Source organism: Manacus vitellinus, unplaced genomic scaffold (genome assembly GCF_001715985.3).
Source record: "Manacus vitellinus isolate BGI_N305 unplaced genomic scaffold, ASM171598v3 scaffold_54_pilon, whole genome shotgun sequence".
NCBI lineage: Eukaryota > Metazoa > Chordata > Aves > Passeriformes > Pipridae > Manacus > Manacus vitellinus.
Window position 1 is genome coordinate 1,100,889 of NW_021940645.1, and position 25,543 is coordinate 1,126,431.

The 25,543-nt window shown below is 37.4% G+C and overlaps 1 protein-coding gene across 1 annotated transcript in view; it reads left to right on the plus strand.

Annotated features, from left to right (window-relative positions):
• Positions 1–19,900, plus strand: part of SH2D4B (SH2 domain containing 4B) — a 61,602-nt gene extending 41,702 nt beyond the window's left edge. The window contains exons 7-8 of the mRNA XM_029963183.1: positions 16,148–16,368; positions 19,730–19,900. Coding sequence (XP_029819043.1) covers positions 16,148–16,368; positions 19,730–19,822 — 314 coding nt within the window. The 3' untranslated portion in view covers positions 19,823–19,900. The remainder of the gene's footprint in view (positions 1–16,147; positions 16,369–19,729) is intronic.
• Positions 19,901–25,543: the final 5,643 nt, after the last annotated feature.

Sequence of the window (25,543 nt, forward strand, 5' to 3'; positions counted from 1 at the left end):
GCTGTAACATGCTGCAAAGAGAAAGGAAGCACAAAAGAACAGCAGGGAAATTGTAGAATGAGGCAATTGAATAATTAATGTAAATAGGCTAATTGCTAATGTGAAATGAGCTTTCTTATTCTTTTACAATGCATCGTCCTTCTTGACTGCTTTTTAACTGGAAGCTATATTCGAAAGATTAGGCATGTTCTAAAGATAGAAGGCAGCAATTTTTTGGAGCAGATTTTGTAGGCACTAAGAGTCAGAGATAATAAAGAACGTGTGACCATAAAGGGGAAACAGTTGTGATGTGTTAACAGTTTCATGGTCACAAACAAGTCAGGTGCAGAGCCCGTACAGTACAGTGCTAGTTAAAAATAAAGTTAAAAAGGTGTCCTTTCAAGTTTATGTCAGACAATTCTTTGCATTTGTGAAGAATATCCAGCAGCATTTTCATAGAATTTACTCCCAGGCGAATTTACTAATGTCTTAATGAACAAATATAGAAAGTCAAATTGTTTTACATCCTGAAGATGTCTTGCCCTCTTTATTTAAAGCACTTTTAAGATTTTATTCTCCATCTGGTTCTACTACAGCATGCCACAGTGAGCAATTATAATTTTTGTTTAGGAAGCCATCGTGGTAGATTACTGTATTTACCTGTGATTTTACGTTACAGTTCTAGCTCTCTTTTGAACTGGACCGTGTGTGAGTTCATTTTTCTATTCCTGCAGCTCCTTCAGGCTTTCTTTATCACATTGTATAAAACAAAAAAAGAAGTGTTTCTGAACAGAAAGATATACTGTTGGTGTTTGGAAATAAAGACATTTATAAAACCCATGTGACATAAGAGCATGAGTTATTTGGAAGAAACCATATCTAAAGACATAAAGTTGATGCTTTTACACAAAATAAGGAGTGTTACATACAAGTAAAAAGCTCTGACATCTACAGAGGTTGTTTATGGTAAGACTGGAAGAAATTATGGTTGTTTATGGTGACCAAAGTGAACGCAGGCAGCCTTGTACATCTGTCCAGCAGCCTGAATTGGAGCTGTGGTGCCCTGTGACATCTATTGCAGTCTGGTCCTTACCTGCAGGATCACACTTTCTCCTTTCAGTGGCAGCTGTGCATGTGTTAGCTGGTTAGTTTATCCATGCACAAGGCACACTCAGATGTCAGTCACTACCAGCATGAGACACTCAGCTCATACTGTGTATCTCTAAATGCTGTATCTGGATGTTTGCTGATCACCCCCTCTGGCATACCACAGGTGTCCTGTGTAGAACCTTGTTAGTCTTGGATGAATTGCTGATGTCCTGCTTATTGTTAGTCCACATCTAACTGCTTATCAACCATGCCTCCAGCTCTTGTTCCCTTGCCAGCACACTTACAACAATATGTTTTCTGTTTCACAGGTTTCATTATATATTTTTTTCAGCTTATGATAGACTAAGTTATATTTATTATTTTATCTGCAATATTTTCTGTTCAAAGCACAGCAAACACTTGCAGACCCAAGGTCAGTAAATCTCCCTGATTTCCCAGCAGAAGGATGCCTTACTGGTCCTTCTGTCTTGCTGCACTGAAACCACAGTCCTATTGATCCAGCCCCGAGGGGAAAGATTACAAGTTATTGGTTTGACAGCTCCTCTGAAGTAATACTATTTTCCTGCTAAGCATAGACAACTCTCTCAAACAGGGTACCAGCAGGTATTGTGTATGTAGTCATGCAGGGGTGAAGCAAGAGGCTGTGTGAAATTATGTTGCTGGTTTAGCTTGACTCCAGTTCACCCAGTTAGGAGCAGATCCCGACACTTAAAGTGGTTTCACCGCAGGAGATAAACAGTAGGAGATGATACAAAAACAAAGGGAAGAGGTTTCTGTGACTCTGTAGGCAGCTAACCTCTATGTATGACTTCCCTACGTGATGTTGGCATGGAAGCAGAATGATTTGGAGTGTGGGAAACAGAAATTTGCCCTTGCCCTGCAAACATTAAGGGAATGACAGCCTCCTTTCCTTCCCTCTTCTGTTTCAGAAAGGTTGATTCTCTCTTCTTCTCTTTTCAGTGAATGAGACTGTCAAATCACAAACTTATGAATCTTTTTAAGAGGTAAGAATCCAAAAGAGCTGTGCAGATTTGCACACTGATTAACATTGGCTCTGACTGCTTCATACCCTACCTCTCTATTCAAGATTAGCATCTATAATATAATAACAATAAATTCTTAATCCATGACAGGGAAGACTCAGATCTAAATTATATGTAATTCCACAGAACATTCTTCCAGTGCTGTTACCACTGTTTCTCACAATTGAACACAGCATGGATCTTACATGAGTGTGTGTGGCTGTTGGAAACTCATTCCAGTACGCTTGATAAAAATAATCTTTTGTACTTGAAGTGACCTGCAAACATTTATAGATATGCAATCCAAGCTACAAGAAAATAACAGTTCATTAGTTATGGGACAGAGCCTCCTCTCTTCTTTTCTCTCTTAACCATGCTACTACTGTTTACATGGTGGGGAGTGAAGCTTTGAGATAGTGGTTGCAACAAATTATTCTGTATAGTAGCTGTCTGTGTCCAGTTCCTCTTATCATATAAACTGGAATAGTTTCATTCATGAAATTTAGCAAAAATGAAATACTATTAATTCCAGACTCTGAATTCAAAATTAAGTAAAAAATTCTGTTTGCTTCTGTTTGGAACTTTTTCAGAACTTGAGATGAAGTTGGTTCCTCCATTAAAGTAATTTCTGTTACTAAGTAGTGGCTTCAAACACCTAATTCAGATTATCCTGCTGTGAGTTTGAGCCTGGCTGCTAGCTCACTTACCTTAGTTCCACTGTTGTAGGAAATGAGGCAATTTAGTGGCTGTTTTTCAGTGGCTTAACTGAGAACTGTGTCAAACCCCAGAGGATGTCCAGAACTGGATCCCTGTCAGAGCTGCACGTGGTTATTATACTGGCACTCATTAGATGTGAAGTTTTTACTATCCCAGTGTTGTTCTCATTTGACTTTCAACAGTGCTTCAGTGTCTGCTTCCCTTTACTGAGTGATTAAAGGTAAGCTTTCCCCCTGAGGAACAGTGCACTGAATCAATATGCAAGAACATTGCAAGCAGCTGGAAAGCACTGTAATTAACAAAGTTAGCCTAAAGTTCCCAAATTTAGTCAAATGTGTGAGAAGAAAAATTAGCTATCAATATTATCCATAGATTTATTTTTCTTTGATCTAGATAAAGAAGTATAGTTTCTTAAGTATGTACAGAAAATGCTTTGTGGAAATCTATCTGGAATTGCTGTTTTAACCTGAATATGGGAAAATACTTCAGATACACCATGATTTAAATTTGTATCCCTTTTAGCAATGAAAGTTCTAATGATTACCTGATTAAAAATCATGTAGGAAGATTTCTTATGAGCTCAGTGTTGTCATCTGGAAGCTTCTCATGGATGTAAATAGATTTGAGATTTGACTGTTAGTGTACCTAAAAAAATCTATACATTCTTAAACCTTACACAAAGGGAATATATTTAAGGAAAAAAACATTTTCCTTCACCTGTAAGAAAAGCATGAAAAGCAAAGAACACAGTATTATTTTCTGCCTAGTTATTGCAGTAACACTCAGCTGTAAAATTTGAATTCTAGGGCTCCATGTCAACTGTGACTTTTATTTTTCTCCTTCTGTTGAGAGAGCTCTGCTGACACTGTGACTTACTAGTGCAGCTGTCATTTAAGTTTATGGAAAATTTATCTTGACAGCTTCTTCAACACCCATGAGATTATAGTGTTCTAGGTGAACTGGAAGATATATGTGCTTTTGAAGACCATTATGGGCATGTGTATGTGGTTGTACACATGTCCTTGTTTTGTGCTTTTTGCATTCTATTAATTTAATTATAAAAATGAGAGGGGTTGATCAGATTTTTGATTGTGAGCTGTATTTTGGTTAAAAAAAAAAAAAGAGAAGGTTTTTTATTATTTAAGACCAACCTGAGAATGCATTCCATTGTTTTTCTTCTGTCTAATTCACAGTCAAGAACATTACCATTAAAGCCTGCTGGAAAGTTTTCATATCTTATACCCACAAATTTCTCTGGTGATTGTAGAGCCAGTTGGAGAACTATACAGTTGCCATTATCAGCTGGCATCTACTCAGTATATTCACAATACTCATGTGTCAAAGTGGCTATGAACTGTCGACCCAATTTATGACAATAGTCTATTTTTTTCCTGAAATTAATAGTTTCATGCTGGGAGCACACAGAAGCCCTCAGCTGTGTCATAAGTTGCAAGGAGACATATCATGGGAAGAGAGAAGCTGGAGCTCACTGCCTTCTGTGATGATGCCATTCTATTCCTTCCCCACCCAAATGATCCTTGGGCTGCTTTTCTGGGCTGATGTAGAAGGGACTCCAGAGTCTAAAAGTCAGCTCTGGTTGCTGGAGGTTGAACCAGAGGTTTGATGAGTGGATTGTTGGATGCAATGAAGAATCGAAATCTAACTTGCCTATACTCAGATAAAAAGCAAATTGAAATTAAAATAGCATAGCTACAAATCAGTATGAATATCAAAAGGCCAGTAGAAAACATTAGTAATTCTAGCAAATTAGCAGCTTGTCAGGGGCTGTAATGTAATATTTTGTTTACTACCATGGAACTCAATTAACTTGTAGACATTTCAGTGTCCCTTGATTGGGCAAATGCTCTTACAGTGAGACTCCTAAATTAATAAAATTGTATTCCTAATGCATTCCCAGTGTACTGAACATTCCTAATGCTCAAAACATGACCCACCTAGATATCACTTCTCTGTTAACCAGTAAAATTACAAAACCTTTCCCACCCAGCCGTGCATTTTGTGTTACACTATTCAAGAACTCTGTTCACAGAAATTTGGCATTTGCATAAGACTTACTAAGCATGGATGTTTTTGGAGAGAGTTGGGTTTCAGTTCACGTACAAGTGGATTTTGAACATCTAATAGGCCTTACTCAGGTCAAAATCTCACCCCTCTCTTTCAGAGTAGTAATTGTGAGGCTTGTTTGTTTTAGGTTTGCCTTTATGTTTTCCATAAAGGCAAATTAATTGCCTTTATGGAAAGTATTTTAAGTATTCATTCAGAGGTGCATCATGTAGAAAATCTGAATTGTATAGAAAATTATTTGGATCCATCTGCTAGTCTAAAGCCAGTGCAGTTGCTTTCCTTTTTATAAACACTAACATGATCATTGTTCTTCAGGTGCTCTAAAATGTGCTTTCATTCAGTACATCTCATTTTTTAAGCTTTTTTCTAAATAGGATGAGAGTATATATCCCGTTTGCCTGAAACCATAATCTGTATTTTTAATTGTGCTCTGATACCCAAATAAAATATGTCAACCCTCTGATAAAGACAGTAAATCGAGTTTCTAAATTCAAATTTGAAGTGTGTTGGGCCTTATCTTAATTTTTAAAAAAATGGGACAAACTGAAATATATATTGAAGATATTTTTAAACAGTCTTTGTTTTTATAATGAAGACATTATACTGCTTTAATACCAGACACATTGGCAAGATGTATGGTAATGTTGAGAAGGAAAGAATGCCTGAGAATTTCTTATCTTTTTTAAAATTAATTATTATGTTTTAGCCATTAAGAATGGCATGCTTTTTATAATTTGGCTCACAACTGAATGCACTGTTTTCCCCTGCTGTTTTATTTTGGTTTGGGTTTTTTTGTATGGTTCTTGGAGATGATCTGATAAAAGCAGGAATACCCATAAAATGTGGTGATATAGGGACATCTGCCTTGCTTTTGTTTGTCTTTTTATACTTGGTCTCTGCATCATGTAGCCTCCATGATTTCAGAATATTCTTGTTCATTTTGCTGCTTCTCACTTGGCTTGATGATATTTGCCAGTAGCTTCCTATTTTTTAAGAAATTCATTCTTGTTCTTCATTTAGTAAATCCAGTGACTTTGTTTCATAGCCATTTACAACTATGGCAATAGTGGCATGGGGAACTACACTAGGACTTAACGTTGCTGTCTTATTCATTCCTTTTGATATAAAATCAGAGCACATTACAATGTTCAGTAATTTATTACTGTTATTATTAGAAAGCTCTTTGGCAGCTGGTTCTCTCAGTTCAGTCTGTGTGGATAAGGACCTGATTTCTTAATTTCTCTGTATTTTTTGCACTTAATTACATGATGGAAAAATGATAGAAGCTGATAAAAATCTGATGAGACGTGTTTTTTTCAAAAAACCAATCCCTGAGACTGACAGTAGTTTTAACATTTGCAGTTTTTCATACTTGTCTTCCATTTGCAGAAAGTGGGAAATGGTAACATTTACACATGCTCAGTGAGCAGGCGTGTAGAGTTTTAGGTCCCAAATGCAGCTTGCATGGCAAGTCAGAGAGCTGGCACTCAGTTGTGATTGTAATACCTTCAGTGCTTAAAGTGTCCAGTGATTGATGATTTTGAATTGCAAATAATTTTATTTAAATTCTTTTTTTAAGGAGCCTCTGATTCAAGAAACAATTACCCCCAATTTCACGGACTTTCCTCAGTTTCTGTGTGTTTAGAACTGTACCTCCCAGCTCTCCTACAGCAACTTCCCATCAGCCAGGCTCTTTGAAACCCTGTCTCTGCAGGAATGTCATCCCAGCCAAGGCTCTTTAGCAGTTGTGCTATTCTGTGCACTGTTCCTGTCCTTGGTCCATGTGTTCCCTCTGCAGTGTCACCTGGCAGTGTTGCCTTGCAATGGGTCATACAAAGCCAGGAAGGTTCTACTAAGAGACTCCTTTAAAAGGCTCCTTTTAAAGACTCCTTTTTAACTAATTCTTCTAGTTTGCCTTTTTGCAGAAATCCAGAGTAAACAAAAATCTCACTCTGGGCTTTGTTGGTTTGGTAGAAGCTCAGTCTTCCATGCCTGTTCACATCCATGTTGCCCTCCAAAGTATTTAGGAGAAATCTGAACTTAACGATGGCTGGAGTTATGAGAACATAAATACATCCCAGGAGGGCTTTTTGTCTCCCCTCCTCTCCTTTCACATATCACCTTTCTCATTTTTTCCTTGATTTAGCTATAATTTGCAGACTAGAAGACTTTTTTCTCTCTCATTTTCAAATTCAGCAAAATTTGAGAATTTAGATGAGAAGTAACAAGGTGAGTAATAGAAACAAGTGAAGTGCTTGCAAAAGATGCCCCCAAGCTAGGATTTCCCATTCTTTGTACTCTGTTACCTGCAAGACCAAGACTGAATGAATGCAAACATTTTGTCTGCCTGGAGAAATGACTGTGAATACTGGCCACTAACCTTCTAAAGAAGCTGCCACGCTTTTCAATTTTCACACAAATCACAATGCCAGTGACTATTGTACCAGAACAGATGTGTTTTTCTTTGCTGAGCCAGGAGCAGAGCATAGATCAGCTTCTTTGCTCTGTTTTTATTACAGCACTGTACAATTTCTATCCCTGTCAGGCTCTCATGAGGTATTACTGTTTGCTTTACTGATTAGGCAAATTTTCGTGTTTCAGAAGAAGTTGCAGCGAGGTCTTAATATCTACTTTGCATGTGTCACATCACACACCCATCACAGAAGTTTATTGATAGTCTGGATAGTTTGCTACATTCTTCATACATAATAGAAATAAAAATTCAATCCCATCTGTATTGTAAGGAGGTGAATGCATCCTATGGGAATAATATTTTAAAAAAGTTCCCTATTTTGATCAGCGTACAGATATTTTCTCAAGTTTGGAGACATCCTCATGAATACGCTTATTTTCTGTGCTGTTTGAAGGAAATGCCTAGAATGTTTATATAGGCTTGGAAGTACTTACTGATTTAAAAAAAAAACCAACCAAACAGAAACAAAATGACACACCCAACCCCCCTGTTGTTGCTGATCTTCAATTGACTTCACTAGAACATAGAGGCTTCCAACTTTGAAACACAACAGTGATCCAACAGTGAAAACAATAAAAAATGAAATATTCTTCACCCATCATTTCTGTCAGTTTGCTGAGCATGGATAGTAAACTGCACGCAGATAAGTAAGTATAAGAAACCACTGAAAATGGAATGGTTCCATTTTTTAAAAAATGTTCCTTTTTTAACATGAGCTTCTTTTCAGAAGCTGTTTAGACAAGAAGAGAAAACTCAGAAAAATTAAAGGATAATAGCAGAGGATTAATGCAGGAATTTCAGGTCAGAACAGCCTATATCTAAAGAAAAAACATATGAGGTAAAAAGTTAAAGGTACTTTGTGCTACCTTTTTTCTTCTGATATGTGCAATTAATAACGTACAAAAAGAAGAGATTAAATTGTTTTCCTCCCAGCTAATGCATTCTGTAGGCTGATGTGAAAGGAAGGAAGGAAAGAAACCAACACTAGGCTTTGAGGAGACATTAACAGAAAACTTTACAGCTTTATTATACAGTGGTGTATTCAGACAAGTAATACCAACGCCTTTCTTTTATGTGCTGCACTGCTTGCTGGTGAATAAGGTGTAAACATTTTGACAGTCTGCATAAAGGGGTTTTACAGTATTTGATAGTTTGGATGTAGAATGAACTTTAAAGGAGACAGTTAGGAGGTATATTTTCTGCAGAGTGCATAGGGAATTAACTGAGCCAGACTGGCAACAATGGATGTAGCACACCTGATTTTCTGTAAACCTGAAGAAAAATACTCATTATAACTGCATTACTCATTTAGATGTGATTTTTGAAGATTCCCAGGGGAGTGAGGCACCCATTTCTTTCAGAATTTCAGTAGGGTTTTAATTGCTTTAAAGAATCTCATTTTTAGGGAATTAAGAAAGCTTCTGAGATCTGAGTTTTCTTTGTTCTAAGAACTGCAGTACCCTGACAGAACAGACAGCTGAATCCACATTATAACAAAAAGCAAAACCAACCAACCAAAAAACTCCACAACCCGTCCCTCCACCCCCAAACAAAATGAGGTGTATATATTTTTACCTATGATACTTTCCCTTGATAAATTTCTCTTGTGTATAGAGACTCAAGGCAGTCCTATGCACCTTCAAGGAGAGCTTGTTTAGGGCATGATGCATTATCAGTGTGCCTCACCCCTGCCTAAAGGGATCTCTTGCCATCAGAAACACATATTCCTCTGGGCCTTGGTTTTCTGCACGTGTCTGTGTGTAGCTCAGACCATACTTTCTGTACTGAGCAAGGCTCACTGGGGAGGGAGCTGAGTTTCACTGATGTGTTGTTTCCCAATTCTGAGTATGTCACATGTAGCAGGATGGTTCCAAAGGAGAGGAATGGTGAGGAATGGGTAATGGACTCCTGCTCACCTTTCAACAGCACAGATTTATCTCCATCTCAGGTATGTTTTACTGCATGCATGACTCCTGAGATTGTACACAAGGTGGTGAATGTGGAGCAAAGAAAGCTTTCACCAGAGGGTCCCTAAGAAGTGTCACTTCACTTGGCCTTTATAGCTCAGAGGAGGATGTCCCCAATGACCTCTGAGTACTCAATTAGCCCATATGTGACATAACCAGTGTATTTCACACGTGTATTTTACCTGGTGATTTCTAAATGCATCCCAGCTTTGCCTCCCATTGCAGTTCTATGCAGATAGGAAGATTTTATTTACCCATATTTTAGGTTTTGATTTTTGTGACCTATTGAACACAGTTTCTCTATTATCAATATCTATAAATATTACTAGGACTTACATTACCATCATACAGCACAGCATGAAATATCTGCATTCCTACTAGCATTACATAGGAATTCGGCAGCCCTGGGCTCTTGGACTCTTGTCATGACACTTGTGGCTGTGAAAAAATGGGTTTGAAAAAAAATTAAAAATCCACAACAACCCCCCCCCAAAAAAAACCCCAAAAAACCCCAACAAAAAAACCCCAAACCAAAAAACCCCACCAGTCATTGTGCTGGGTTTTTGTTTGGGTTTTTACTGGATTTTTGTTGTTTTGTTGTTTGTTTTTTGTTTGTTTTTTTGTTTGTTTTTTTTTTAAACCTGGCCATTTATTTCAATGCCTAAATGGAAACAAATCTTTTGAAGATCTACTCCCATGTGAGTTTATCCTGCCTTAACAGCAGATGGTGAATAGCTTCAACAGCTTTGTTTCTATTATCAGAAGTCTTTGATTTACTCCCTTGCTTTGCTTTTTTAGCCTTTATTGCTTTTATTCTGAAATAGCAGAGGTAGAGCTATTGTTACCACTCAGCTACAGCTTTTCTCACACAATGCTATTGATCTCTTCTTTCACTCTTTTTGTGGCACTATCCAAAAAAGTATTGTGACTAAAAGGAAGGAGAGGATGAAACCTCTTTAAGAGAGTAGTACACTGTAAGATCCTATTGCTGCAAATATTTGTGCATGTATTTAATTGTGCATGCTACTCCTGCTGGAAATACCAGAAAAATGACAAGGTGTGACCTAAATATGTATGTTATCCTTTGACTATTTTAGTCACAACTCATTCCATAAACTGATAACAGCATTATTTAAATTATATGTGACATTGTTAATCTCAAAGATAATATAAAGTATTCAGTCTAGACACCACATTTTTATAGATTAATGGTGTCCTACCCAATGAACAACCTTCAGTGTGTTCAGTCAGTTTAAGAGTCCACATACAGAACTGCACCTGTGGGAGAGAATTGAAGAAGTCAGCCTGAGGAAACTTGTTTTGAGTGATGTAGAGACTGCTTTTCCTTGAGAGCATACACTGTAGCTGTGCTCTAGTTCTTGCACTGCAGGGAAGCAATCACTTCATCTTCCCTGCTTTTATGCTTTTGATCTTTCTGAGTGGTTGAAGGAGCTGAATTTTTCGCCTTCTCCTAGGCCAGAGATGGTTGGTAGTGTCATGCATTCGAGTATTTGTTCCCTGTCTTTATTGCCCCACCTTGTTATGGGATCTCAAAAAGGTCAGATTTATTCTAAACCTCAGTTCTCCAGCTTCGGATTCCATCTCTCCTTGTGTTTATTCCTCATGTCTATCTTCATATTCTGTGCACTCTGAAAACTCTGCCCCCTCCATTAGGTTCCCAGATTAGTTCTCAGAAGCTGTTCTTGCTCCTCCTGACCATGGTTTATGTTAATGCTGGCATGCTAACACGGGCTCTGAGCTCTTCAGAAACCACACTGGCTGCAGCTGGATCAATCCCTTCTGAATTTCTGTTTACTTTTCTAGTTATTTCTTTCAAAACTGATTTCTTGTATTCAGATTTTGATCCCAAGTAAGTTTGATTTTCCAACTATATAATTTTTTAAATTATAGTGAAGTAGGGAGAAAAACCCATGAGGTTATTTTCCTTTCCTCAAATCAGAACTTTTTTGTTTTGATTCAAAATGCCCAAGATCCTAAAGTCTGTTCTATACAAAGTTGTTTTCAGGCTTTTGTAGTGTTCTTTTCTGAAATTTATTTCAGCTTTTTTTTTCTTCTTTTTTTTTTTCCTCATTTTTTTTCCACAGTGAGGTGTAATCCAACTTTTGACCCTTAAACTAAGTCCTGGAGAGAGAAAGTTGATTTGGAATTTTTTTTGAAATTTGATTTTTTGCCACTGGGAAATGATTTATTCCAAATGAGATAGAGTAGTATGTCTGTCTAGCTCAGTTTTTCAGCTCAAAAAAATGGAGGGGATTGGCTGATGCTTAGCAAATTGATCCTTCTAACCCTTGTGGCTGTTTTATCACTATCTTTCAAATTACTGACTAGATCTGCCTGTATAATTAAGCAAATATAGTCCTTTACATTATTGAGGAGTTACCTGCTAATTTTTCATAATTCCTTGTGTTTACTCATTTATTTTGTGTTTACACTTGCTCTGTGTGTAATGTGTCTGTATAACCTCTAGCATGCAAGTCATTCATGCAATGATTGCCAGGAATATTTGTATTCATGTGGGTTTTGATCTAATCCCCTTTGAAACAAAAGAGATGCTGGTATTGGCTTCCCTCTGCTTTGGATCCTGATTAGTTACCTAAATCACATGCTGCCCTTAGATGTCTTAAGTTGTATAAACAGGATGAATCTCTTTCTTCTTCATTGATTACATGTGAATATTCATAATTGTTCAACAAATCAATTTTGCATGAAATAGAAGGCTTTTCATAATGGTCATGAAAGCACTTTTGGCATGATTGCTCTCATTACATTGCTCTCATTTATTCATGCCAGTATTTGTGACACTTTTTCTCTGTGAATAAAACCTTATGTAATAGAGTGTTTGAGATCAAGCTAATGAAAAAATACGAGAAAACATTGTCTGAGCAGACACCTTCTATTGCAGGAGGGTAAATGAGGGCTTCTGGGCTGTGTTTGTACCTGCTGGCCCTCTAATCTTAGCCAGCCTTTTGACATATATAAATGCACATTTGTATATTAAAATATACTGACCATTAAAAGCCAAATTATCTGTATATTTAGACATTATTATTACATATGGTACATTAGACCACTGGTAGATTACAACAATGGATATGATGTAACTTAACCTGTATAATAATGAAAAAATAATTTTAGTCTTGCCTTGTTGGTAAAGTTCATCAGCTTTTCTAGTTTGGATTCAGGGTTGTTACGGCATTCTCGTAGCAAATATTTGTGTATTTTACCTCCTGAGTTTCACTCAAGGACATATGGAGGATAATGCTGAAGGAAGAGTGGGAAGCTGAATTGTCATTGCATAATATTTCAGAATAGCATTTCTTGCTATTGAGACTGCTGTAAAATTGGAAGGCAGCATCAAGACTTCTTAGCTGTGCTCACTAAATTCATAATGAACCCTCCAGTTTCCATGTGAGCTTAGTACACCCTAAATATTAGGATGTTCTTTTTCCTTTTTGGAAGACTGGTGGCAAAGATGTTAAGACATGCCTATCATCTAAAAATTTTCATTATAGGCCCTGTGTTTTATAACTGAGGCTGTTAATTGGGAACATGTTAGTTGATGATGAATGTCCTATGATTTGAAATAACTGTCTTACAAAATGTTAATATCTACAAGCACTGCAAAACTAGAATGTTAAAAGTGGAGAGGTAGATGCATGTAATGTGATAGATGCAGTGAATCTGGGGGGCAGGGGGCTAAAACTCAAGCCAACTGATAGGGTTTCCATGCTTTTGAGAGGAGTTATTTATACCTTTGATCCTCTCTCAGCCAAAACCCCGCTGCTCCTTTATGGTTTGTTATAAACAGCAGTTTGTACATCTGAGAGAAATTCTTAGGCATGACAGGTAGAAGATGTGTTTCAGTGGAGTAGCTGCTGTCCAAATATGCTGGGATTTGGCCAAAAGATGAGTTAAAATGACGATACTGATGATAGATCAATTAATTGTGAAATATTTATTTAAATGATTTATGTGAAAAGATTACTGTTTGATGCAGTGTTGCTTTAAACCAAGTGAAGATGTTGCAGTTTTTCCTTTTTTTTTTTTTTTTGTTTTGTTTTGTTCATTTGTTTTTGGTTTTGGTTTGTTTTAGAAGACAATATATAGCAAGATTGAAAGCGAGGGGAAAATTAGTTTTCAAAGCATCACTGGTTTCTTTTCTAGATAATATTTCTAATTAATATCCTAACTAACACAAATAAGAGCATCTGTGAATCTAAACCTCTTACTGGAGCCTTGGGAAACCAAAGTTTCATGATTTTACCCAAAACAATTTCAAATGTTCATGTAGGATTTTCAGAGAAGTTGTCTATCTCTACAGCTGTCTCAGAAGTGAACAGTGCCACTCTTTTTCCAATTGTCTTGAGAACAGGATAATGTTTTTCAAAGGGTAGAGGGAGAGTTTCATTGCTGTAATAATCACCCACTAAAGAATTGAACTAGAGACAAATAAAGTAACTGGGAGGCAAGGAGAGGGAGGAGATGGTGGGGAGAGATGGTTCCTCATGGGCTGTTAACAGAAGCAGAAGAGAGAAAGGAAAGGAAAGAAAGTGTCAGGCTGATAATTTATTACGCCATTTTTAGTAGAAAAGAAAATTAAAACAAAAAAAGAACTTGGCTGTGAGCAATGTAGCATTCCTTACCTACTCAATGATATAAAGTGCCCAGAACAAAAATAAGGTCTGGCAAAGAAGATTAACATCATGTGGAAGCCTGCAGTGTCTTAACTCCACTGGTAGGAGTTTACTATTGTAAAATGAAAACAGATTGTTTACTATTAAACTAATTGATGCTAAATGAATTTCATATTATATGCTTGATAGTGATGGTCATTCAAACCCTAGAAATATCCTAAGAATAGTGTCCACTCTATAATAAAACCTCTACTTTTTTACAGCTCCCTTCTTTTACAAATCCTCTGTATTCATAGAGGCTAAATTATCTAGGCCACCTCGTTCCCTATCCGGGCTGCATAACAGTTCTGACACTGCTTAGAGAACAGGTAACAGCACCCAGTTCCTATGCCAAAAATTACCAGTATGGTTTCAATCTGGAATTACAGTATAAATATTGATTATTGTAATGAATGCAGTATTTGCTGGTGATGGGACTGTTTATCCTTTCCTGTTATTGAACGCTCTGGGCTTGTTAGTGGGGCTCATCTACGTTCATTTCCAGCAGAGATTTGTCAAGGAAGTAGGCACCATAATCACTAATAAAACCTTTCATGTATATTTAAATCAGGCCAATTTGAGTGAAGACTGGGTTAACAAATTCTGTGATTTCAGAATAAATTTTTGTGTAATTCTTGGCACATGGCACCTGATATTGTTATCTAGTGATATGGCTTCACATAATATGCTCTATACTATGGATTCATATTGGTACTATCTTTTTATCTGAACAGAGTTCAGGAATTTTTAACAAATCATCTTGGAATACTTTCAATAAAACTATTTTTAGTTTTGCAAAGTGCAGCAATTGACACTGTTGGCTGAGCAGTTACATGCTGTTTCTAAACAAATGCTTATGTTTGCATGTCTACTGCCTGTTTCGCATGTGTGGTGCAAAGATGCTGTAGTATCCTTCAGAACATAGAAATGAGAGTCATTCAGCAAATTATATGTGTGTATGTTTCTTCTTAGTGCTGAGGACAATTCAGTAGGGACCTCTGAGCCCCATTGCAGCAAGTAAAACGGTAAAAGACATTAATTTTCTTAAAGTAGACTCTGAAAATCTGAATTTGTGATACTTTAAGCCTGACAAATAAGTTTATCACGCAATAAAGGAATAAATTCACCTATAAATCAACTGCTTGGTGACCAGGGTACGGGGAGAAAATTTTTTTCCTGATTGAACTTGTCCAGAGAGGTAAACTAGCTTACAGAGAAAGTGACCACAGGGTGACACATACTGCAAGAAACCCCAACTAATTTTGTCTTCTCTTGTTGTAGAGCAAGGTGCATAGGTCATTATTTTTCACTATGAATTATAAAAATGAACTCACTTCTGGTCAACAAATACAATATTCAATCTTTTCTCTGTGTGGGGACTCTTTTAGCTCACAGCTACAGTTTTTAACTGGAGGAGACTATTACTCTGCTATTGAGCCTAAAAGGTCCCAGAAGGAAATGCAGAATGATCTTTGTTTCTTGTTTTCCTCTGTGACAATGTTTCCTAGAAATGCAAGCCTGTGAATAAGTCATCTAACATACCCATGTTTATGAGCAGGATTTGATTTCTTTGTGCTCCAGTTTATCTGTGTGCATCTATGGATATGTGTGTGTGTGTATGTACAAAAACAGACAAATACTTTTTCTCCTGGCACTTGCTTTATGTTCCTTCTTTAGGACCTATAAAATACTTGTGGTCCAAAAAACTGCAATATAATTGCAATTACCAGCAATGTATTTGAAATTTAAATTGCAATGCCAAACCATCCTAATCTGCTTAAATGGTCCCTTGTACAGAATTCTCTGGTCTGATAGGCCAGTTGCATTCATGCACTTTCTTTGGAAAAGCAGTAAGGATGGGAAAAAAAATTCTTAATCACAGAATTAAAAAGCTTATCCCACCAGACTCCATCTTATAGCTATCCTTCAGAAGCAAATAGCATAAATATTATCTCCATTGCTTCTACTCCTGAATGTAAACATTTCAGTCTTCAGAAGTGACACCACTTTAATTTCACCACTGCTCTGTATTTGTTGCGTTTGGTTGCCTCTGACAGACTTGTTACCTGCATAACTACAGTTGTTTCTTTTTTTTGCCAGGTATTATCAGCCGTCAGGAGGCAGAAGAGTTGTTGATGAATAAGCCTGAAGGCACATTCCTGGTGCGAGTCAGCGAGAAAATCTGGGGCTACGCGTTGTCTTATCGCCAGCAAAGCGGCTTCAAGCATTTCCTGGTCGATGCTTCGGGGGATTTCTACAGCTTCTTGGGGGTAGATCCAAACCGGCACGCAACACTCACAGATCTGGTCGATTTTCACAAGGTAACACTTGTGCTGGGGAGAGATCAATAGCTGAGTGGAACGAATTAATAATTTAACGAGGAGCTGTGTAATTTGAAACCACACTGGAAAATAATAATGGCCATAGTGGGGGGAAGAATATTCTACACTAAGCCTAGTTGTAATGTTCGTAGTGTGTGTCTTTTGTTGCAGTGAATCAGAAGGCTTTTCTCCTTCTTTAAAATGCTCCAGCATGTATTTGTGTCCTCTTATACAACTCATGCTCTCCTTGGCTACAAATGGACTAATAAGGGCTCACAGAGCTAATGCTTTTTCAGGTTTTTTTCCTGTGGAAAATTGGATTGGAAATGCCATAGAAAGGCCTTTCAATGAAATTTCAGCATTTGTCTACCTTTTGATGTGAGGACTGTAATGTGCAAAAGCAAGGGAGCAGGGCCCTGCAGTAAAGAGGGTGAAGAGAACATGGAGGGGTTCCCTTTTAGGGACATGTTAAGGTCACTCCTTATTACCCAAAGCAATCTTACAAGAGTAATTTACTACTCGACTTTATGTGGGTTTGAATTACTTTGCCTCTGACTTTTGTTTCCTGTTGCCAGACTGTAACTAAACAGTAACACAGTTCTGATAGCATAAGTTGTTTTTATGATCTTGTATCTCTCTCCATCTTCATCAGTTTTAATTGCTTTTTTCTTAGCCACCCTTATAATTTCTCTTCATCCTCTCTTTTCTAGTTCCTTTTCCCTTTTTTATCCTTTTCTCACTCTTGTCTCCAAGTATTTTTATACATTTTTTGCTCCTCCTTTTCTTCACAGCTTTTTATTTTTGAGGTGTTCAGCCTCACAAAGGTTATTTTTCTTCTAAATTCCCCCTCTTTTAAATCTTTTTTTTTACCTTACCTAGTTTGCAACATCTGTTTAGTGTTCTCTTAGTGTCCCCTCACAGGTCACTATTACATGTCCACAAGTTATATTTCCACTTGAGGATATAGTAGGTGTCCCATTTGACTAAAAAATACGTCCTCCCCTAATTTGATGAAATCTTCTCTCAATGGCCACCTTGGAAACCAAAATCCCCTGTCCCCTTCTTCCTCTGCCTCAGTTTTTATTGCTGAGCATGACATTATATGGTATGGAATATCCTTTTGACCAGTTTTGGGTCAACCAGCAGGACTGTGTCCCCTCCTAGCTTCTCCCTTATTTCCAACCTACTCTGCCAGCAGGGGCCAAGTAGGAAAAAGAGAGCCTTGATGCTGTGCAAGCACTGATCAGCAATGGCCAGAACCATGGTGTGTTATCAATACTGTCTTAGCCACAAATTCAAAACACAACATCCCAATTCAGCACAGGCTGCTGTGAAGAAAGTTAAGTCTACTCTAGCCAGACCCAGTACAACTGGAAAGAGTCAAACCAGAGGCTTATCAGGGAAAGAAAAGCAGATATGCAACACCTCAAATGCAGATTGTCAGGTGCTGGATGTAGGTCGCTCAGGTAGTATCCTCTCTGCTCCTGTAGAGGGGTGATGGTGACAACCAATTCCAACCAGCTCTGTTCCTGTATTTTCATCACAGCTCATGCTAAGCAATCAGTGCATTAGAGACACATCTATTTACAGACAGCAGTAGGGCACTTGTCAGAAGCAGAATGACTTTTAGTTCCTTCCATTAAAACAAAAAACCAACACTTTCTTAGGTGTCCCCTGATAATAGTTAATAGCTGCCCCTGTAGGAAGTCTATCAGAGAAACTGGTTCATCTTTAATGTCAACACACAATTCTCTTAACTGTCTAGCTTATAGCTGTATTAAATTGGTCTCTTTGGCAATCCCTTCAGGAGGCATCATCCTGTCTGTCACATGGTTTTCTTTGAAGCTTTTCTTCCTGCTCTTTCTGGTGAAGTACACTGTCAAGAGTCTCAAAGTCTTCTGGTAACCAACTAAGCAATCTGTATGTAAATGGTTGTGCTGTGGGCACACTTTCTCTTGCAGCTATTGCTGTATCATTTGGAGAAAATGCTGCTTTCTTCAGGACTATTTTTGTCAAGAGTATACTTTCCCACCCCATGGGTTGCATGGACTTCTCTTTGAGGGTCTTTCTCGCTTTCAATCAAAATGAGCAGGACTATTATAATTAATTTTTTACTTGCTTATAATTATTGATTCATTTTGCTTCATTTTGATTAAAGAAAATAAGAACAGGTCATTCAAGCAACTCAGCTGACAGACACAAGTGATAACCACTAGCTGAAAGAACAAACCTTACAGAATAAAGTGCTACTGTGAATCTTCTCTTTTTATTATTTTCATTTAAATACTGTGTGGAAAGCAGCAATAAAATCTCAAAGATAATCCTCATAATCTTATCTAGTTGACAAGGTGGTGATCCATCAAAGGTTAGACTCAGTGATCTCAGAGTCTTTTCCAACCTAAATGCTTCTGTGGTTCTTTGATTCTGAAAATCATTTAGTTTGGGTAGTAACTTTCTGAACTTATTCTCAGTCTGATGTAGTGACTGGGAAGGAATGACAACTGGGAGCCTGCATGTGTTCTGAAGAAATCAGGCACCAAATTTGCATTGAATTTCAATAGAAACTAGATAGCTTTTGAACATGTTAGGCCCATATATAGATCCATAACTTGGATCTAAACGTTCAAATGAAGGGTTGCTATTTTAGTCAATACCATGTCTGGATCCTGGCTCATTTTGGTACATCTATAAATCTTAAACTTCTACAAAACCAAAAATGGACAATCATGACTGTAGGAATAAATGCAAGGACCAGGTTATCTACTTTTACAGTAAGTGAACTGGTAATCAGTTACTGGAAATACACACTTGGCATGTGAGTATTTAATTAATGAGAATAGGTGCTATTTGTAAAGACTGTCTTTATCTTAGTAAGGTTAATGTCTCACATTTCTGTAATCAGTCAGAAAGTTGTTCGTGTTGTGTGTGAGCACTCAACGTTGAACTCTTGTTCTCTCTGCCCAGGGAAGCTTCTTTCATCCTATGGAATGACTGTGGAAATAGCATAGGAAGACTGGCATATGTCTGTTAAATTAACCCATGAGAACATCCTTTACGGGCATCTGTAGCTGGTTTTCCTAAGTAGTGTAGCAACTTGCAAGTAGTACAAACCTCAGCCTCTTGCATACACTGATTGCATTATTTGATAGTAGCACAGGTTACTACCAGGGTAAGTACAAGATAAACAAAGCATGAAGAAAATGATTAGTTGATAGGATCCCTTTTCTGATCTGTAATTATTTTATCAGGTGTTTATTCATAATTGGTTGCCAATGACAGTGGAGTGATGGTCTTTATTGCTATTCTTAGAAGATAGGGAAGGCTTAGATCTTTGATATTTTAATTGGTTTTATCTTTCCAGGAAGAAATCATCACATCATCGGGTGGGGAGCTACTACTGGAGCCATGTGGACAGCAGAAGAATCCACCAGACTACAGTCCTTTATTTGAATAACTGATCCAGGACTAACAGGGACACATTCTGGATAACTGTAGTAATAAATAACTACAAAAGTAAACACTGAAAGTATTTAACAAAATTCCAAAGCCACTGGTCTTGTGGCCAAAAAGTATCCTCAATAGAAGGCATAAACTATTCCTGCTTTGCATCTGATTTACCATCATTATTCATGTTGCTAGCAAGTGAAAGGTGAGAAATTACCAGCAAATTACTAAAGAGAACTACTCCCAGAAAATTTTCAAGGGATTGTGGCCAATTGCACTGAATGCTACCTTCCTATCCTAATTTTTTCATGTCTGATGCAGCAAGAAGCACGGCCAGGAACTGCTCATAGAGTAGTGTGAAGTATCAGTGTTGGTGAACAGATTCTTTTTTCCAAAGCAAGGTTTGTCAGGTTTTCTTGACAATCTCATTACTTGGTGGTGCACTTTTGATAACAAGAGAAGCAGTCTTAAAACATCCTTCTGCAGTTTGTGATTGCTTAGATAGGTAGGTGTAGCTTGAAACTTGGCATTATGCTTTTGAATTCAGGCCTACAAAATTCCTCATAGTGGAGACAGAACAAGGTCACATTATATTTACAATTTCATGCAGTCCAGCAGCCTTGGAAGAAACTTTACTCCTGTACAGTAAGTGGTCAGTTTATTCTAAAGAAAACAGTTTGACTTGCTGCAATTCTCTCACTGTCCTTGTCATGTTTTCTACTTTTAGATGTGCAAGAGACACACTGGACATTTCTAGCTTTACTTTGCTGTAGGACCAGGTATTTTCCTTAGCAGAGTTATAAATGATAGTGGGCTGGTATATTTGTACATAGAAAAGGTACAACTAATTACATTATCATCGTGCTATTTTATGTTTAAAAAAGATGCACATAATGTGTTCCTCATCCATTTGCTATATGTATTAACCCCATGTAAATAGACCAGGAGCTGAGATCTGTGGAGTAGTTGCTTAGCTTGTGGACTATAAAAATAATAAAATATCATCACAGTAGTTAATTTGTCCTCTTGAAATTTGTGTCTCAGCCATTCTTGCACTCTGGGCTGTCACATGGTATAGATGCAGTCCTGCATTGTTTCATTGCAGGACTGGACACTACTAGGGCAGTCAATTCAGAAAATGGAGTGAGAGACCTGCAAAACTGTTCCTATTACCTTCCTGGGCTCTGTTCCCATGAATGGCCAGATAGAAACTGCTGAATATAGAAGTGGGATTTTTTCAGCTCCAGGCATTCATTTTGCAGGGCAATATTTCAAATAAGAGGGTTGTGACAGTTTTGCATGTAACTGATTTGTTTCAAGAGTGAAGTGGAAGGTGAGGGAAGTAGATGTGTACCTATTGGATAGTGTCAAAGCTGGGACTTTATTAGGCAATTTCTCTGTGCTTTTCATTCGTGATGTGTATTTTGAGGTGTAATGTGGACCAATCCATATGTGTTACTGTAACTTCGTGGTTAATTTTTCCAAAGAGCCTCACTACCTACCAGATGCTTCCTCTGAGAAACCAGCTCTGCACTTGTTCCATCTATAAAAGGCATCTCTAGAATCACCTTGGCCTGGAATTATTCACAGCTGCACATGTTCCATCACAGAACAACTGGATCCCTACTTTGAAGGAGAAGGGGAAGGGACTTTTTAAAGTTAAGGTATCCATAGACTTACCCTGAGGCCAGAAAGCAGCAGCTGGCTGTGTAGGACTGAGGGTCCAGAGGTGGTACTGAACAATTAAGGTGGTATTTAGACACCTAGGCATCTTTGCAGACTGGTGTTTTGCCTTTATGAACTTAAAAAAAAAACCACAAGCAAACAAACCAACAACAACAAAAAAACCCCCACCATAAAATGCCACCTTCTCTTTGGAAAAGGTGCTAGGCATGCTAGAAGACATGCAAATTACAAAGTTTTTGGAAGATTACTCAACCCATGGTACACAATTCTGTGAATATTTATAGACACAATATTGAAGAACTCGTTCCACATGGAATTCACATCCAGAAACTGAAAATAATACATCTATTTATTTCTAGTGTCACACTTCCCAGCACCTGCTTGTGTTTTGTTTAGCCATTCAGAAGGATTGGAAATACCAGCTCTAGCTTATGTGGCCTCTTGTGATGTGATTAAAATCAGAACAGCATCATCATTGTCACTTCAGAGCACATTCCCTAAATTCTAATTTTCTAAATTTTTCTATCTGAATTCCATCCATTTCTCATTCTAAGTTTTACCTAGCTTTAAAATAAAGCCCTTGTAAGTTCCCCTGCACATGATATTACTTAGAAAACTGCTATTTCTTGAGAGTTTTATTATGCTAATAAATGGCAGAATTCTAAAGTAAAGAAATTGCTTTTTTTTTTTTTCTCCATAGCCCTGCAAAATTAATGAAAAATAGCCAGTCAATTCATAGAGTTACAGTAAAGAAAAACTCAACAATATATACCCAGGAGCAGCAGCAACAATGAAATACAGTGCACTTAACCGAAGGTAAATTTTGAGGGAAACAAAAGGAGATTGTAGGTAGCAGAAATTAAGAAAAACAAAAGCTTTCCTTGGTAGAAATGTGCAGCTGTTTCCAATATATTTGAGTGAAGTACAAACATGGAGATCTTTTCTAAGCTAACAGATGCTTCTTGCTGCCTTCCAAAAAATAAGTGGACTATGAAAAGGTAAGTCAGTTAATAGGAAGAATAGAAGGAAAAGCAGGGAAGGAGTAAATATGGAAAATTAAGAAAATAAGAAAGGGGAAAATGTGCTTATCCCATTGCTTTGAAAGCATTTTTTTTTTTTTTTGCTACTCCGGGAGGAAGACTGGGTGCTGCTACCTCCTTTTCTCTCTGCGAGATTTCATCTTTGAGCTAACAATCTACCTTGGAGCTAGAGTTTACACTCTTGAATCTTAACAGTTGGACTGGTCTGTACTGCAGCCTTGAATGCTGCATCTGCTTCACTCTGCCTCTACATGTAATGCTGTCTGAAGCTGTTCATCACTGGGTAAAAATATGTTCAGAATGCTGCCATTTCCTTGTCTGCAATTGCTACCTATATTTCATCACACGATGACCTTCCAATCTTGCTTTTTAACCTCCTTTCTAGTGGTACCTGTTGTTGAGCCATAAGAGGTGCATGTTATGGATTTTCATTGTAAGATTTCCTGTCACTATTTCTTGTTGATGAGACCATTGGGAATACACTGAGAGACCTGCTGTGGTAATTGTGTTTCATAAGGAAAAATGCTACAGCAAGAAGGAAAACTTAAATGAAGTTTTCTCATATCTGTTTCACACCAATGACACACGAGGTCCCAAGCTTGTTTGAAGGTATCTTTGAAAAAGCATCTCTTGAGGATTTATTCTTGCTTCTTCCTGGATCCACAGATCCATCTGTTCTTTTGAATTTTGTTTTAATCTCTTATTGTACATAGATATCTCCAATTTAATACTGCTCTCTTCTCTAAAAAAAGAACAAAAACCAAGCAAAGAAATGGACAGCAATCGTGGAGATTTTCAAGGCTACTCAAAGAACATAGATGCCAGTCTATTACCTCATTATTAATGGACTAAGGATGTAGTATGAATATTTATATATTAGTTTTATAATAGTTGTCCTGGATTATTATTTGAAGTACTAAAACCCTATTGTCCTGACCAAGTATTAAGCAAAAGGAGATAGCATCTGCCTCAAGAAACAAATACCTAATTTTTTTTATAAGAGATTTAGTTTCAGGCTTACTGAGTAGAAAGTCTTTCCAAAGACCTGATTCAGAGTGAGAACTTCCACTAGATTTCAATCACTTTGAATTGAATTAATAAAACCTGTTCCACTGCTGAAGTGAAGCAGGATCAATAAACTGACTACAGTAAAAGAATTTAATTTTGTATGAACTAGGGATCCACTTCTGCTCAGTCTTCCCTTGGTCACCACAATAGTGAATATAGAGCACTAATGGAGTTACTCCACTCTTCACTGCAGCCTAAATTCTTCCCTTTACATAAAGCCACAATAGAAACCTCATCTTGAGCAGAATGTGGCAGTTCACAGTAGGAGAAGCTTTTCTCTTCCTTTATATGAATAAATTTGTTTGCATTATTCACAGCTTAGAGTTTATTTTTCAGTGATTTTCAAGGACTGACTTTCTTTACTGTTTCATTATGCCTTTGCTTTAAGATTCCTTTTTCCCTTCCCAAGAGGATAAGGTAAGTGACCTCTGTGAATAATGTGTCCCTGGCTGGGCTATAAATTGCAAAATGAGGTGTTTGCACTTGACCAGATGCTTGGTTTGTGTTTCCTGAGATGAATCTCCTGGATGCATACTGTCTGGTGATAATGATGCATAATTGATTTTTATAGCTAATTTCTTGCCATGCAAGTGCTGTGTGAAGCCTTCTCTTCAAATATTTGTTTACTGCTAATGATTAGTCCTGTAGCTAGTATATTTACATGATGGCCCATAGCTAATGCAAATTTTCTTCTAGGCTGGAACCTTCAATGAGTTGGGTTTTTTCACTCTTGGAATTTCTTCCATAGTTTTAAATGAAGGTAACATTTTATGGTATCTTTATTATATATCAAGAAGTGATTTTTCCTATGGAGGAGAAATAACATCAAAAGAGACTGGACATTGAGTTTGGTCCTAATCATGTTCTTTTGATCTATGTACAAAGAAAACACTTAGCATGTTAATGTTTCCTTTAAAGTTTAGCTGCCTTTTCTCCCCTGTTCTCAGTTTTAGCGAGAACTGTGTGTGGGAGAAGGTCATATGCTCAAAACCATGGAGAGAAAAGAGAGAGGAGGCAGGGCTATTTTATTCCATGTAATTTTACAATTCCATGTAATTTTACAGGCAAAGCTTGAATGAAGTATTTCCTGTGAGATTTTTCCCACTTAGTATTCAGAGGACCTATGCTGAGACCTGTGGTTACTGTTTTCTTTACACAGCAGCAATAGGAAGGTGTTTCTACTGGGTATGTAAAGGGCACAAAGGGAGTTCAATGAGTAATATTACAGTGCCCCAGGAATGGTCCAGAACTATGCAGATCAAGCACATGACAAAGACATATTTTGTGCATAGGTGTGTAGAGCAAGGAGTGGCTGCAAATTCTTGTTTGCTAGAAGTTAATCCTTCTGGTTGTATGATTGTTGTCATTGATGGTCAGTGCATGTGAAGACATGACCAATCTTAATGCACCTCTGATTGCACAAATTGATAGAACATAGATTGGCTGAAAGGAAAATCAGACATAGTTGTCTTAGACAAGTGCTAATAGGTAGTACTGTCGGATATTTATGGCAGAAAATTTTTAAATGTATAATGCACGTCAGGATACACAAATGCTAAACACTGCTTACCACATAAAGCATAATGAACTTCTCCATGTGACTTTTATAGCAATTAAAAAGTCAATAAAGAATAAAGCTATCCTTGGTTATACTGCTCTCCTGTAGGAAATATCAATACTGAAAACAAGAAAATGTCTTCTCATTTAGGAATTTAAGCTTGATAATGGCCTACAAGTCACTTCTGAGAGCTGTACAGTGATCTCCCATTAGTAAGACAGCCAGCCTGTTGCACTTATAACTGTTCTTGATTCTCAAAGTTGTCTTGCTTGTGATAGCCTGAAGCTAATGAGAAATATGTTTTTACTAAGTCATTCAAATCCAGTGTAATGGAAGATGTGTTAAGGTGTATGTTTCACTATCATTTTTACTGTTAACC